Raw genomic sequence first — 15,960 nt, forward strand, 5'->3', positions numbered from 1 at the left:
TGCCCCAAATCCATCTTCTAATTCCATTCCGTGAACTTTTTGAAGTGACATCATAAATACCTGGCTCGGTTCTAGGTGCTTGGAAACATGGTATACTTTAATTTCTGTGGTGACTTGCAGAATTGGGAATAGTGACCTCCCATGTGATAGGTGAGAATGGTTAGCTATAACTAGGTAACGTGATTTGGTCTGTGCTGCGGAATTACTGAGGGGCGGGTCCAGAAAGCCTTGTTTTGTGTGATTGCAAAGCCCTTGGCTGTTTTCTTCTTTCACATGGCCTCATTTCCCTCAGTGCCTACTGATGAAAGCATTGTTTGATGCTAAAGCATTTGCACATTTTGCTTTACATTAATTGCCCTCTGAAGCCTAGAGGTAAATGTTCTGTTGGATTTCTCATGCCCTAGCAATGACAATAGGGGTTGTATTTTACCCAGATTGTTGCCATCAAGAATCCTCAGGAGTCCATTTTTATATTTGTTAAGATGCTCACATTTAGAACACATTTTGGACAAATGCTACAGAAGATATTTCATCTCAATGGCACATATTTCTACCCACACAACAAATTTGGTTTTAACAGAAAACACCTGTAGACTCTTTTGATTCATGTTGAAGATGGATTGCAGCCCATTTTATAGTTCTTATTTTGACTCCATGAATTATTCATCTTTCTAAGCCTTCTTATTCATACGCGGTAATGCAAAATGTCTTCTCTAGAGGCATGACAGCTGTCATAAGAACGATAGGCTTCATTAGCTTCAAGCACACTGCGGTACGTCAATAATAAAGAACACAAGGAAGCCAACTGATGCCTGTGAGAAGACATGGGAAATGAACCCATATTCTTTTTTTTTTTTTTAAGATTTATTTATTTATTTGAAAGTAAGAGTTACACAAAGGGAAGGAGAGGCAGAGAAAGAGAGAGAGAGAGAGAGAGAGAGAGAGAGAGAGAGAGAGAGAGAGAGGTCTTCCATCTGCTGGTTCACTTCCCAGTTCACTGCAATGGCTGGTGCTGCACTGATCTGAAGCCAGGAGCCAGGAGCTTCTTCCAGGTCTCCTACATGGGTACAGGGGCCCAAGGACTTGGGCCATCTTCTACTGCTTTTCCAGGTCATAGCAGAGAGCTGGATCGGAAGTGGAGCAGCAGAGACTTGAACCAGAGCCCATATAGGATGCCGGCACTGCAAGTAGAGGCTTTACCCAGTATGCCACAGCGCCAGCCCCTAGTTTGTTTATTTTTAAAGGTATTTATTTATTTATTTTGAAAAAGTTACATACAGAGAGGGAGAGGGAGAGGGAAAAGAGAGATAGAGAGAGAAAAAGAGAGAAAGAGAGGTCTTTCATCTGCTAGTTCACTCCCCAGATGGCCACAATGGCCAGCGCTGGTCTAGGAGCCAGGAGCTTCATCTGGGTCTCCCTCGTGGGTGTAGGGATCCAAGGACTTGGGCCATCTTCCACTACATTTCCCAGAACATTAACAGGGAGCTGGATTGAAAGTAGAACAGCCAGGATGCGAACCAGCACTGATATGGGAGGTTGGCATAGCAGGTGGTGACTTTACCCACTCTGCCATAATGCTGGCCCCTATAGTTTTTTTATAATACGCATTTTACATAAACTTTTGAAGACCCCTTCATATCATTGAAAATGCTTTTTGTGTCTCGGGATGTGACTGGCTGTATCCAGGAACTGATCATTGTTTAAACACTATACAGGCACAGACACTTCCGTTTCAGCTTTCTCTAAATTAATGTAGGTTTAAAATTGGTATTTCTGCTTAGCTCTGTCTCTCCCAGCAGGCAGCTGTCATCAGGTAGAAAGTGAGATCAGAAAGATTTAATTACTAGTTTTTAAAAGATTATGAGCATTGTGATTTTGTTTATGAGACATCTTTTCTTTGTTCACAATCACCTTGGTGAAGATGACCAAAATATTGGATAAAGTCTATGGCTCAGGAATTTTCTAGGTTTCTTTCCCCTACAGAATCACAACTCTTTGAATTTTTTTAATATTTTAAAGTTTTAATTAGTTTTTAACAGATTCAACATAATTCATAGATGCAATTTCAAGAATATGTTAATATTCTCATTCTTCTACTCCCCCCCCCCCCCCCCATTTTTTAGTTCTTGAGATAACATTTTAAATTTACATTGCGGTAAAAAGGCCTAATGCTTCACCAAAAAAGTTGAACAACTAAAAAGCAAATGGGAATATAGACAATGGCTATAAACAACAATTGGGTGGAAAAATGACCATTTCACCCATATACAGTAAATTTTAAAGTAATCACAGATGACTGAAACTATAGTGGTCTAACATGGTAAACTTTGGCTTGACAAGGTATAAACCAAAGTTTTATAGAACTGTATTTGTAGCAGTACTGATACATACAGTTCGGTCTTCGTGTGTATGTCTTGCTTATTTCACTCAACATAATGTCTTCCTGTTATGTCCTTTTTGATTCAAATGGTAGAATTTCATTCTTTTTTTATACCTGAATAATATTCAATTGTGTGTATATGTCACATTTTCTTTATCCATTGATCTGATGATGGGCATCTTTGATTCCAAATGGGCATTGTGGACAGTGCTTCTGTAAACATGGTGGTGCAGGTGTCTCTTTGATATGTGTTCTTCTGGATCACATGGCAAGTCTGTTTCTAGTTTTTGAAGGAATCTCCATACTGTTTTTCCACAGTGGTTGCACTAATTTACATTCCCACCAGTAGTATATGAGTGTTCCCCTTTCTCCATATCCTCACCAGCATTTGTTACTCTCTGTGTTTTGGATTTTAGTCATTCTGACTGGGGTGAAATGATGTCTCAGTGTGGTTTTGATTTGCATTTCCTTGATGGTTAGTGAAATTGAGCATTTTTGCTTATATTTGTTGGCCATTTCTATTCTTTTTTTGAGAACTGTCCATTGAGGTCCTTTGCCCATTTCTTAACTAGATTGGTTGCTTTTGTGTGTGTGTGTGTGTGTGTTGTAAGTTGCTGATATATTCTAGATGTTAATCCTTTGTCAGATAGGTAGCTCACAGATATTTTCTGGATGTCCCATTGCTCTATTGATTATTTCCTTTGTTGTGTGCAAGTTTCTAAGTTTGAAATATTCCCATTTGTTTAGTTTTGCTTCTGTTTCCTGTGCTCTGAGGATCTTATTCAAGAAGTTGTCCCCTACACTGATGTCTTGGAGTGTTTCCCCTAAAGGGTCCAAGATTTTCATGCATGTCACTCACAGATTTCCTCATTTCTTTAATCTGTTTATATTCTCTTGCATCTCATTGAGTTTCCTTACAATAATTCATTATTTTGAATTCTATAGCTGACATTTGAAATACTTCTTCCAGCTCAGGATCTAATTCTGGAGTATTTGTTCCTGTGGAGGTGTTATGCTACCTTGCTTCTTCATGGCTCCTGTGTGTCTACACTGATGTCTGTGCATCTGGTGTAACTGTCCCTTCTTCTTTATGGAGTAGGTTTTATTGGAAAAGAGCTTATGGTTTAGCTGGAATGTGGGGTTTCACTTGGCTTGTTGCTTTGACTTTGATTCTAGGTGAACCCAGGGGTGTAGGGTGTGAGTGATTTATTTTGTCCTAATCAATGTCAGTTGTGTCTGTAAGTGACACAGTGGTCTAGTCTGGTACAGTTCCTAGGGATAGAATCCTGACTTTGAGATGAATATGGGTCTCCTGAGTTTGCTCTACGTAGAGTTGGCATCAGTCTCCCTGAAGATTGTGATAGCCAAGGCCTCCTTCTTGATGCTGAGGGAGATAGGGTTGGCTGTTGCCTTGTCCCACCAGTAAACCTGAGTGATGCTGGGGTTTGTGGCACTGATTGCTGTGACTCTAGGACTGTGTGGTGCAGGTGGACCCCTCCTTGGGTCCAGCTAGGGGAGACTAACTGGTGCTGTGGCTTGTAACAACAGCCCTAGTCCTTGGATTAGGGGATGTGAACTGAGCCCTATTCCAGTCCTACAGGGTGGCTCCAAGGTGTACAGGAGACTTTGCTCTGATGGCTGTGAGTCCTGACGGGTGGAATGCAGGTAGGTTCTTCTCTAGGTCCACCAAGTAGATTCTAGTGGGATTGAGAAATTTAGAACTAATTGTTATTGGGCATAGTTGCAGGGTATAGAGGGATCATTACCCAGATAGTCTAGGGTAGGATTGAATTTCTTTTTATGGGCTGCTTCTGGTGCTGGCCCCCAGAAGATAAGAGGAAACCCCTGGCTCACATAGGGTATATAAGCTTAGCTCTGGAGCTAATGTCCCCACACTCCCATGGTTGCGGGATCTGGGATGCCCCACAAATTGCCCTGATTCTGACTCTGACTCTGACTATGATTTTGGTAGGAGCTGAACAGAGGTCCTCTGTGTGTCCATTCCCTGCAGAGCCTGTCCGCGGCTCTGTGAGGGTAAAGGGACAGTGTAGCTTCCCTTCTCCAACCCTGTTAGTTGCCCATCAGCTCCCAGGCTGCAGGAAAAGTCAGTGGGTGATTGGAATTCACTCTCCTCTAGAGTGGGAGTGGCGGACCATGCTGCAATTTCTTCCTACCTTGACTTGGTAACATGGCAGCTCACGGCTGGCAGCTGGTTGCACCATGTGACAGCCACAACAGTGTCTCTGTCTTCTCTCCTCGTGTCCCACACACTCTGTTGTTTTGTTACTTCCTAACAGAAAATTTCCATCAGTCAGGCCTTTGAAAATGTGGTCCTTCCATTGTTCTTTTTGTGTCCCAGACTAGCCGAGGTCAGTGTGGCTCAACCCTATTCGGCCATCTTGGACGTACTTGCCTTGGAAGTCCCTGGGGAGCACAGCCTCTCTCCATAGGACACTCAGGGAGCAGGTGGAGAGTGTGCGGCAGGAAGAGAACACTGGCCTGTGGGGCCTGTGGGGCGTGTGGTGGTGGCAGTAGCACACATCTCCATACTTAAACTAATATTAATCAAGTATCTTTTTAATTAAAATAAGTTTTATATATATATGAATATATGAAGATAATTTAAAAAGTTCATGGAAAATGCATATTATGAAAAAACCACACCTATATTTTTCAAAAAATTTTTGTAACAGGCTAATCTTTTAATTGTATTTTCCATGAACTTTTTGAAGTCCTTGAATTTTTGATGGCTTTCCTTTCATTTTCTCTTATCAATTCCTAATAATTCTTTCTCAGATTGCTAGTGTGAGGATGTGTCAACCTTCCCAGGTCATGTTTGTGTTAGGAGTTTGTGTGTTAAACCCACTCACCCACACACAGACACACACACACACACAGGCACACACACACCCACACATGGACACACACACATACACACACGCTCGGGGACACACACACGGACACACACCCACCCACACACAGACACCCACCTAGCCACACATGGACACATACACACCTCTTATTTTATGCTTCTCTTCAGAAGGATGTGTCGTGAATTATTTTAATTCTAATAAGGAGCCTTCTCAGTTGTGACAAGACATAAATGTGTTTTTCCTTCTCACAGGGAGCTGAACTGTCTTTTTTCTTTTCTCACATATATGTATTTTAAATTTCTGTAAGAACAGAAGCCGGTTTGTCTTCTCATTAGTTTTAAGAAAGAACCCAAAGAATGAGGATCTTAGGCATCTATTTGGCATTGCCCTTAGAGAGCTCTACCGACCAAGCTGAAATTACCCATGCAGCAAAGATATCTCCATGGTTACTGTGCCAGCATGGAGCCCCTTTGGCTTTGGGCGGATGTTGTATGAAATGAAAGGTCTCCAGTGTTGTCAGCTAGCTAGTTTTTCAGGCTCCAGCTGTGGGTGCTTTTCCTTTGTTAGTATTTGGGAATGTAACAATGGGGTTCACTTTCATATCTAGACTGAGATTTGGCCTCTTTTTTTTTTTTTTTTTAAACAAATGGTTATTTGAGAAGCAAAGAAACAGAGAGAACTCCCATCTGGTGGCTCACTCCTAAATGACTGCTCTGGGCCCCATCAGAGCCAGGAATTCTGGGAACTCAATCCTGGTCTCCCATGTGAGTAGCAAGGAACCCAACTGTTTGCGCTATCCCCGCTGCCTCCCAGGGTGTGCATGAGCAGGAAGCTGGAGTCAGAAGCTGAAGGTAGATATGGAACCTGGAGGCTCCAGTATGGGACACTAGCACTTTAACTGCTAGGCTACACTTCCTTCCCAGCGTTTAACCTCTTTTCAATCACTCCATAATCATCCGACAATGATTATTGATAAAATGTGTACTGCCAGTCCCTGAAAAGGCAGCGTCCCTTTGCCCATGTCCATCCTGAATGTGATGATGCTTTTGCCCCACACTGGTAAGTTCTTGGGTTTTGAAGCAGAAGGGAACTCTTAGACATCATCTGGTGCCTTAGCGCCGCTTTACAGATGAATATAATAGGGGAGTTGGGGTTGTTTTATCATATTCATTGAAAATTCATCATTAATTTTTCCAGTGAACACATTCATAGTCCCTGCTGTCTGTGTGTTCAGGAGCTGTAAAGCATAAATACGAAGATTGACAAAGACTTCCCCACACCAAGGGAAACCCTGTATCACAGAAGATTCTCGTCCCGTGAATCCACACCTTTGATTGTAGATGCTGAGTTGGCTGAGGAAACAAAAGAAGTTTCGTTGTTAAAAATGACTTAAGTGCTTCCCAGGCAGGTTAGGCGAGAAGCCCTTGCAGGCAGAAGAAACAGAAGTCGGGAGAGTGTGGTCCCTTGGAAAATGCTTAGCAGGTTAGCGTTGCAGGCACGGAGGACTCTGCAGCAAGCAGTGATGAGAAGTGGCCCAATTCCTGCTGCGTGACGGGCTTCCTGGGGGCAGTTCATACCCAGCGGGCCATTCGGTCAGGATGAAAGAGGGGACTCGACATCTGTGACTATCACTGGGAGAACATTCTAGGTCCATATGCCCTAAAGCACAGTAATTTAGGTAGCGTGCTTGTGGGGGAGGAGAGCCCAACAAAAACCTGTGTGTGGCACAGTGGGGTGGAGCAGATGCTGAAAGACTCTGCGAGGTTGCCAAGCAAGGAATTTGTGTGATAATATTGCTTAGCATCTCTTGAATAACTCTCAGTAAGGTTTATTCACTAATATAATACGTGTTGAGTACATAATATAAGCTAGACACTGTTTTGAACATGACTTTTAAAAATTTAATTTATTTGAAAAGCAGAGAGAGAAAGAGGAGGGGGAGAGAGCAAGCAAGCAAGCCACAGTGCTCACATCTCCTGGTTCACTCCAGATTTCAACAACCATGGGGACTGGACCCAGGTCAAAGCCAGCAGCCAGGAATTTCATGTGGGTCTCCTACGTGGGCAGCAGGGGCCCAACAACTTCCACTGCCTCCCAGGGTCTGTATTAGTGTGAAACTGTAATTGGGAGCAGAACCAGGACTTGAACCCAGCCATTCTGATATGGGATGCAGGCATTTCAAGTAGTGTCCCAATTGCTATGCCAATCACCTACCCCTTGTGCACAATTTTTAAATAGTCTGCCTGCCTGCCTGCCTGCCTCCCTCTCTCCCTCCCTTCCTTCCTCCCTCCCTCCCTCCCTCCCTTCTGTCTTTCCTTCTTTCAAATTTGCCGCATGCTCAGCACACTCTTAGGCACTGGGGATGCAATAGCAAACTTGCCCCCCATGATGTCTCCATTCTAGCACAGGAGTCAGGCAATGAACTTGATAGGACAAGGTGATGGGGAGAGACATAGAGGGTGGATTGGGGCTGGGGAAGACCAGAGAAGGGAAGTAACAGGTTAAATAACAGCTGAGGGAACTGGAGTTACGGTGATCACTGTACCAAACATAATGAAGGATCTCTTTGTGAATTTGCGATGTTAAGAGGGAGCTGTGGAGATGGAAATTCATAACCCCTAGATGCTGTTTGTTGAGAGCGCAGCTCGTATGTAGCAAAGTGCTAGCTGGCATTGGATGAGCAGAATTTGACACGTTGATGAGACATTCAAGAGCAGCTGATCCCTTTTTATCAGCATTTTCAAAACGTTGGTGAGGTTTAATCTCACCTGGGAAACTTGACAAAAATACAGAGGCCAAGACCAGGCCTATTCCTTCAAGAAGTCTGGGCCTTTGTGTTATTTTTTTAAATTAAAATGATTTATTTCTTTAATATATTTGAGAGATGGGGAATGGTGAGAGGGAGAGAGAGGGTGAGAAGATGAGAGGGAGAGAGAGAGGGAAGGAGAGGCAGAGGCAGAGGGAGAAGGAGAGGGAGAGAGAGAGAAGAAGAAGAGGGAGAGATAGAGGGAGGGAGAGGGAGGGAGAGACAGAGAGAGACAGAGAGAGAGGAAGAGGGAGAGAGAGAGAAAGAGAGAGAGAGAGAGAGAGAGAGATTCTAACCTGCTGCTTCACTTCCCAAATGCCTACAACAAGTAGGGCAGTGCCAGGCTGGAGCCAGGAGCCAGGAACGCAATCCACATTTCCCATGTGGATGTCAGGGACCCAAGTATCTGACCCATCACTTATGCCTCCCAGGATGCACATTATCAGGAAGTGTAGAGCTGGGACTTGGTTCCAGGCATTCCCATCTGGGATATGGGTGTCCCCCCAGTGTCTTAACCACCAGACCAAATGTCTGTTCTGTCGTGGGGGCTTTTATTGGTTCACAGTTGATGCCAATGCACCAAAGTTTGCAAATCACTGGTTTAGCTTATCAGGAATACAAGTCTGGAAAGAATTATTGAATCAAGAGCTGAAAATGGATAGTTTAGAGCTTCCCCTCTGGTGTTTAAAAGGGGAGAAGGAAATGCCATAGCACGATGACTGGTTGTGTAGAAGAGACTTTGAAAAGTTTTTGGGAAGTGGAATTGAAACATGTGTTTATCTTGGGGTAAAAACAAAATCGAAATCCGTGCATAGGAGAGTTCTTCAAAAAAGTCTCTGGAAAATTCAGATCATGAAAACATGGATTTCAATGTGTGTGTGTGTGTGTGTGTGTGTGTGTGAAATACGTATCTTTTAATTTCATTTCTCACAGATTTTTGAAATACCCTTATATATAGTTGATGGGAATACAAGAAGAGCCTGAAAAGAAGACAAATGAATTCATCCACACGGGGAGAGGGGGAGAAGAGGGAACAGAGAGTGCTCATTCTCCCTTTAACTGAAATACGGGCTCCATGGAGACGGAGTCCTGAGGGTTATCTTATACCTGGCACTGTGCCTAGCGTGCACTATGTACTTAATCAATATTTGTTTATTGAATGAATCAATGTGTCCATGCATGGCCGAAAAGAAAGAACTCTTTAGGAAAATGCAAGCGGTCATGTCAAATGCAACAGCCCGAGGTCAAGAGAGCCGAAACCTAAGGGATTGCTGGTGGACTCAATCAGGGAAGCTATTGCTATAAAAGAAATGGGATAATCAAATTCAAGCAGTATGTTTAGGCACTGTAGTCATTTATAACATTCATCCTGAAATGTTGATGAGCAGCGGAATAGCAGTGAGATATATACACACCCAGAATATCCATACTCATGCAAACGTGTGCATGTAAAAGTATAGAGATTTAACTCAAGGGTCTTAGTGTCCCATGGTCCTGTTGATGTCCTGCAGCAGCTGCCTTCAGCCTGTGAATCCTGCAGGATTAAGCAGGTCTCAGGACTCTCACAGGTTGCAGAGCACTGCAACTGGGAGCTTGGAACAGAGACAAAGGCAGTGAGGTGCCAAAGAACTGTCTTCAGTAAGCTGGGTAATCCGTTTGCCACCCTCAGATTTTCAGTGATTGCTCCCCAAGAATGGATATAGTTTCTAGAAATGGCATAAAAATATAAAGTCCTATTTTAAAATTTGTGTAATGCTTTTTAATTCCAGACACATATTTCGTTTGAAAGAATAAGCCTTTTGTGTCACCAAGCAGAGATGCTCTTTAGTCGGCTCATCTGACTGCAGAATCTGAACCTGATCCGCAGGTTCCTAGATGAAACAGCCCACCTTTCTTGCACTTTGAAATGCCATGGCTGACTGGCTCTTAGGATTCATTTATTCTTTTCACACTAAGTATGGCCTATGGGGGATAAACTTCTGTAAGTCCACATGAATACAACCCAGTTCTACTGACAGAAGTTTAGCGCATGTCCATGGAGGGAAATAGGCATTGAAGTAATCTACATGTAGGCATTCACAATCATCTTTATTTCATAGTCTTCAGATTTCTATGTGGATCTCCTTGTGTCGTCAGTGCTGTTTGACATTGATTGTAATTATCTGGTGACGGGTCTGCGGCTGTAAGGTTAACAGGTTAACTATCTCTTGCCTCTGTTTCAGCTGAGAAGTTTGGAAAGTGAAACATACACATCCATCAGGAGACATCCAGTTTAATTGCTCGTCATGCTTATCACACAGTTCACGCTAAATGCAGAGTGCTGAAGGAACTCGTGGCTCTGCAGACAGCTGGCCATGGTGCTGGCCATGGCATCTCAGGATGCTCACAACTTCTTCCAGCCTTTCTCTTCCTGGATATCTCGCATCTACGAAGCTCTCCAGCAGGCAGGAGATACCTTGTCAGCCTCGCTGGTTAGCTTAAGCAAACAAGACTCTAACCTGAGTGGACAGCCGGCCCAGGACTTTGATGAGGTTCAGATTCAGGAAACTTATTACGAAGACGAAGAACAAGACAACGATTGGAGTCAAGAGGATGCAAATTCCTTGTTTCTCGAAGTGGAACATGTCTCATGTTGTGAGAGTGATTTGCAGGACTCTGCCCAAAGTTCAGGCCCCAGAGTTAACCCAAATGCAAAGGGCTCATGTTCTGTAACGTCCCAGTGGCCCGACCAGACCCTGGATGACCATAAGGTAGCACATGGACTTTCTTCTATTGCTGAGGAAGAATGTTACCCTGAAAAGCAAAGATGGGACCTTCAACACAGCTTTGATAGCCAACTCCCTGCTACGTTAGAAAATGTGAACGGAAAAAATCAAGGTAGGCTAGCCAATAATAATTTTCTCTTGGTTCTGGCAAAAGGTGTTTCTACTTTATTTTGTCTTGTTTTTAGTTATCATATAGATTTTATTTTTCTTTCTTATACCTCTCAATCACACTCATTTTTGATTGAGAGATATAATCCTTAGGAATATTTCCAACATTTAAGCTTTGGGAGACTCGTGTTTGTGGACTCCATATCTCCAAACCATAGGTCTTAGCAAGTGAAGTGGTGAAAACCAGACTGTGGGTTGTTTTTGCCTCTTGTATGCATGTCATGCTTTTTAAAATATCTTTTGAAATGTTCTCTTTTTTCCCCCTGATTTAGGGATTTCTAGATGTTACTATATTATTCAGTGTGAAATCCTGTGCAAAAAAGCCATACTGGTTGCAGAATTTATAGTTGCTAGCACTCCAAGAACACTCAGTGTTTCACTGAGATGTGAAGTGAGATGGCAGTGGGTAGGAAGTCTCTGCAGTAAGAATAGCTCGATTTTCTTTCAGCCTTGAATGCTAAGGACACGTTTTATAAAAACTGCCTCTAAAGCTTTATGCTGTTTTGGTCCTTCAGCAAATGGATAATGAATATGATGAAATAGAATTAATTTGGTAAAATGACCTGTTACAGCATACATTTCTCCTACTTCTAATACGCTAACCTGGAAGTCTGGACATTCTACTTGGTTAAGGGATATGCAGACGGGGGGTTGATACGTACGTATGATACATGGTTGTAGTGCATACACAGCTAACGTAGACTAGTAAATTATTTATGTGACATAAAGACAGACTCAGTAATTCCATTCTTGTTGGAGGGAGCAGACTTTCCATAACCTCTTCATCCGTTTACAATGATTCCTTTGAACTTTATCTTTTTAGGCAAGAGTTTGTTTTTTTTCTAGATACATGAAGTTATGTTATATAATGAAAAATACTTTTAAAAATGTCATTTTATTCATTTGGAAGAGAGAGAGAGGGAGAGGAAGAGCGAGAGTGAGAGCAAGGGTGGGGGGAGATGTTTTCCATACACTGGCTTATTTTGTAAATGACTATGGCAGGTGGAGCTGGACCACATCAAAGCCAGGAATGCAATCTAGGGCTCCCTTATGGGTGGCAGGGAACCAAATGTTTGAGTCACCACCTGCTGCCTACCAAGGAAGCTAGAATCAAGAACAGGGCTGGCACTCCCTGACATGGGGTACGGTGTCCCAAGTACATTTTAACCAGTATACCCAATTTCCACCCTAGGAAACATACTTTCATATTCTTCTTAGACAAAGGTTTTTCAAACAGCTCATGATAAAAATGGAGTTAGAAGATAAGTTTATTTTGGTGTAAAATAATTGAAATTATGTATATGAAGAGTTTTCAAAAATTCATGGGAAAATACCTATTGTGAAAACACTGCACATGGGTTTCAGGTTTTATTTTTGCACCCAAATTTGTTGCTCTTTTAGTTCCATTTTCCATGAACATTTTGAAGTACCCTCATCATGTTTCTTTATACTCTTAAGCTAAAGTGACATTGAAATGTTAGAATAATGTGGTGAAAATTTCGTGGGCTGGTAGTCTTTCTAAACCTGATAAAGTATAAATAATCATAATGTTGAGTCTTTGAAAATTATCCTTAGAAATAATTCTAGAATTATCTAGACCAGAAGTTACATTTCTTCAATTAGAATTGAAATTTATATTATTTTCAGAAAATTCTTGCCAATATTGAGCTGTTTTTGAAATTAACACGATATTGGCTCAATAGATACCTTGCTTGGCTAATTTTTGTAATTGCTTTAAAATCTAATGACAGTGAAACAACCAAGTTCATTTGTCTCCTTAGGACATGTTCACTCACTAGATTGCAACCTCTTGGAAGAGAGTGACTGTGTCACAAATTTATCTCTGTACCCTTAATTGTGAGTTTAGTGTCAGGTAGATAGTGAGACAAATAATAATTAATGGTGGAACAGCACCGAGATGCTAACTGTGAAAGGTAGATGCTGTTGTTAGTTCTCGCTTTACAGTTGAAAAATGGGCACTTTGAGAGTTTTTTTTTCTGAAGTTCATCGAATTCTGCAACTATTTTTTTCTTCCTCCTCCTTGCTTTTGATCTAATTTGTCCTTTCTTCTTTCTAGTATCATTTAATATATGAATTTCCCCCCAGGCAGGGCTCTGCTTGCATCCAACAAATATTAATGTGTTGTATTATTATTTCATTAAGATCAAAATAGTTTCTAATTACCGTTTTCACTTCATCTTTCAGGCATGGGTTATTTAAGTGTGTAAAGTTATAAATGGGATAATCTAGACATTTTTCTGTGGCTGATGTCTTATTGAATTCTGTTATGGCCTGAGCACATACTTTGTATTATTTCAGTTTTGAAGACATAGTTAGAAGCTTGTTTTAGTGCCCTGAGTATGTTCTGACTTGTTGAGTGCAGCATCTGCCCTCGAACTTGCTGTGTGTTCTGTTGTTATTGGGTAGCTTATTCTGGAAATTATTCTAAGATGTTTCAGGCTGCTTTACAGATTTTCCTGATGCTTATTTTGCCTCTTACTTTTTGCCTGTTGATCATGTTCTATTGACTGTAGGGAGTAACACTGAAGCCTTTAGTTGTCTATTTAGTGATTTCTCTCATTTTTATCAATTTTTGCTTCATGTAGTTAGGAGTTCCGGGTTTGCTGTTAAGGGCATGTATCTTTTTGCTGCTTTGACCTCTTTGTCACTCTGTAGCATGCCATTTTTATCTTGGTAATGTCTCTAAACTCTACTTTGATATCAACATGACTACTTCAGCTTTCTTTGGATCAGTGTTGGTGTGATACATTCTTTTCCATTCTTTAACTTTAAACCTATTTTGTGATTGTATTTGTTGCACGTTACAGATGACTGGGCATCACTTTTTGATACAGTCTGACAATATTTCATTTTTAATTGGTGCATTTTAACTATTTGTATTTAATGTAATTATTAATATTATTGAATTTAGAGCTGTCATTTTGCCAGATTCTTTTCTATTCGCTCCTCTTTTCTTTGTTTCTTTTATCCCAAATGTCCAGCTTTTTTTTTTTTTTGACAGGCAGCGTGGATAGTGAGAGAGAGAGACAGAGAGAAGGGTCTTCCTTTTTGCCGTTGGTTCACCCTCCAATGGCCGCTGTGGCCGGCGCATCGTGCTGATCTGAAGCCAGGAGCCAGGTGCTTCTCCTGGTCTCCCATGCAGGTGCAGGGCCCAAGGACTTGGGCCATCCTCCACTGCCTTCCCGGGCCACAGCAGAGAGCTGGCCTGGAAGAGGGGCAACCGGGACAGAATCCGGCGCCCCAACCGGGACTAGAACCCAGTGTGCCGGCGCCGCAAGGCGGAGGATTAGCCTGTTAAGCCACGGCGCCGGCCCTGCTTTTTTTTTTTTAGATTGAGTTTTTTGTGATTCTATTTCATGTCCATTCTGGGTTCACTTTACTAAAGTTTGATGGTCACCCTAGTATTTCAGCATGCATATACAGTTAACTGAAGTCTACCTTGAAATTTTATTGTTCTACTTCAGATATAATATGATGATAAAGCAGTGTAGTCTCATTTATACCATCCTATATTTTATTTTACTGATGTCATATATTTTGCTTTTATGTCTGTTATGAACATATAATACATTCACACTACTTTGCTTTAGACAATTGTTGATCTCTTATAATTATTAAAATATACAAAAGGATTATATATATATATATCTTATTTATACCATTTGAAGCATGCTTTATTTTAACTTTTCTTATATGTTCTAGTAATGGATTATTTCAATTTTTCTTTGGATACTTGTCATTTATTTTTCAAAAATATTTTTGCTATTTTGTTTACCCTAATTTATTCAATTCGAAGCACTCTTCATTTCAACACTTCTTGTAGTCATATATGCTACTGATGAATTACCTTATGTTTTGTTTGAAAAATACTTCTCACTTGTTTGAAAAGTATTTTAGCTGGTTATAGAATTCGGATTGACAGCTGTTTTCTTACCGTACTTTAAGGTCACTGCCGTCTTATGGCTTGCATAGTTTGTTTGTTTCTTTTTTTTTTTTTTTGACAGGCAGAGTGGACAGTGAGAGAGAGAGACAGAGAGAAAGGTCTTCCTTTTTCCATTGGTTCACCCCCCAATGGCCGCTGCAGCTGGGGCACCGTGCTGATCTGAAGCCAGGAGCCAGGTGCTTCTCCTGGTCTCCCATGCGGGTGCAGGGCCCAAGGACCTGGGCCATCCTCCACTGCACTCCCGGGCCACAGCAGAGAGCTGGACTGGAAGAGGAGCAACCGGGACAGAATCCGGCACTCCTACCAGGACTAGAACCCAGGGTGCCGGCGCCACAGGCAGAGGATTAGCCTAGTGAGCCGCGGCGCCGGCTGGCTTGCATAGTTTCATGTGAGAAATATGCTGTACTTCCCCTCTTCTCTGCATGTGTCTTTCTTCCTCTGGAGGTGTCCAAGATTTGTCTTTGTCTTTGATTTTCAGCAGCATTTATCACGGCATGTGTGTATGCACGTGTATGTTCCATTATTTGTTTTTTGTTGGTATTTCCTAGGCTTATTGGGTTGATGATTCTAATAAACTTAGTGAACGTCATTACTTTTGAAAAATTCTTGGCCGTTTTCCTTTCTGCCCCATTCTATCTTGCTCTTCATTCTGGTATTCCAGTTAGACAAAGGTTAGACTATTTGATATCATCTGATAGCTCTTGGATGTTATATTTTCACCATTCTGTTTTCCTCTTTGGGTGGTATTTACTGAAATAACCTTCTTCAAGTTTATTAATCTTTTGTTTGGCATGTAGGGTCTGCTTATGAGCCAGCTCATCAAAAGCATTCTTTATCTCTGTTATCATATTTTTCATTTATAACATTTTGATTTAATTGTATAATTCTATAATTTCAATTTTTTTCTGATACTTAGCATCAATTCATGTTTTTACTCCCCCCCCCCATGGCTTCTTAACATATTAGTCATGGTTTTTTTAAAAATTTATTTATTTGACAAGTAG

The 15,960-nt window shown here is 41.6% G+C and overlaps 1 protein-coding gene across 1 annotated transcript in view; it reads left to right on the forward strand.

The window, feature by feature from the left end:
* Nucleotides 1–10,413: 10,413 nt before the first annotated feature.
* Nucleotides 10,414–15,960, forward strand: part of SYT16 (synaptotagmin 16) — a 131,595-nt gene continuing 126,048 nt past the window's right edge. Inside the window, exon 1 of the mRNA XM_062181556.1 lies at nt 10,414–10,936. Within this exon, the coding sequence (XP_062037540.1) occupies nt 10,414–10,936 (523 nt within the window). The remainder of the gene's footprint in view (nt 10,937–15,960) is intronic.

The sequence above is a fragment of the Lepus europaeus genome, chromosome 22, assembly GCF_033115175.1.
Source record: "Lepus europaeus isolate LE1 chromosome 22, mLepTim1.pri, whole genome shotgun sequence".
Classification (NCBI taxonomy): Eukaryota; Metazoa; Chordata; class Mammalia; order Lagomorpha; family Leporidae; genus Lepus; species Lepus europaeus.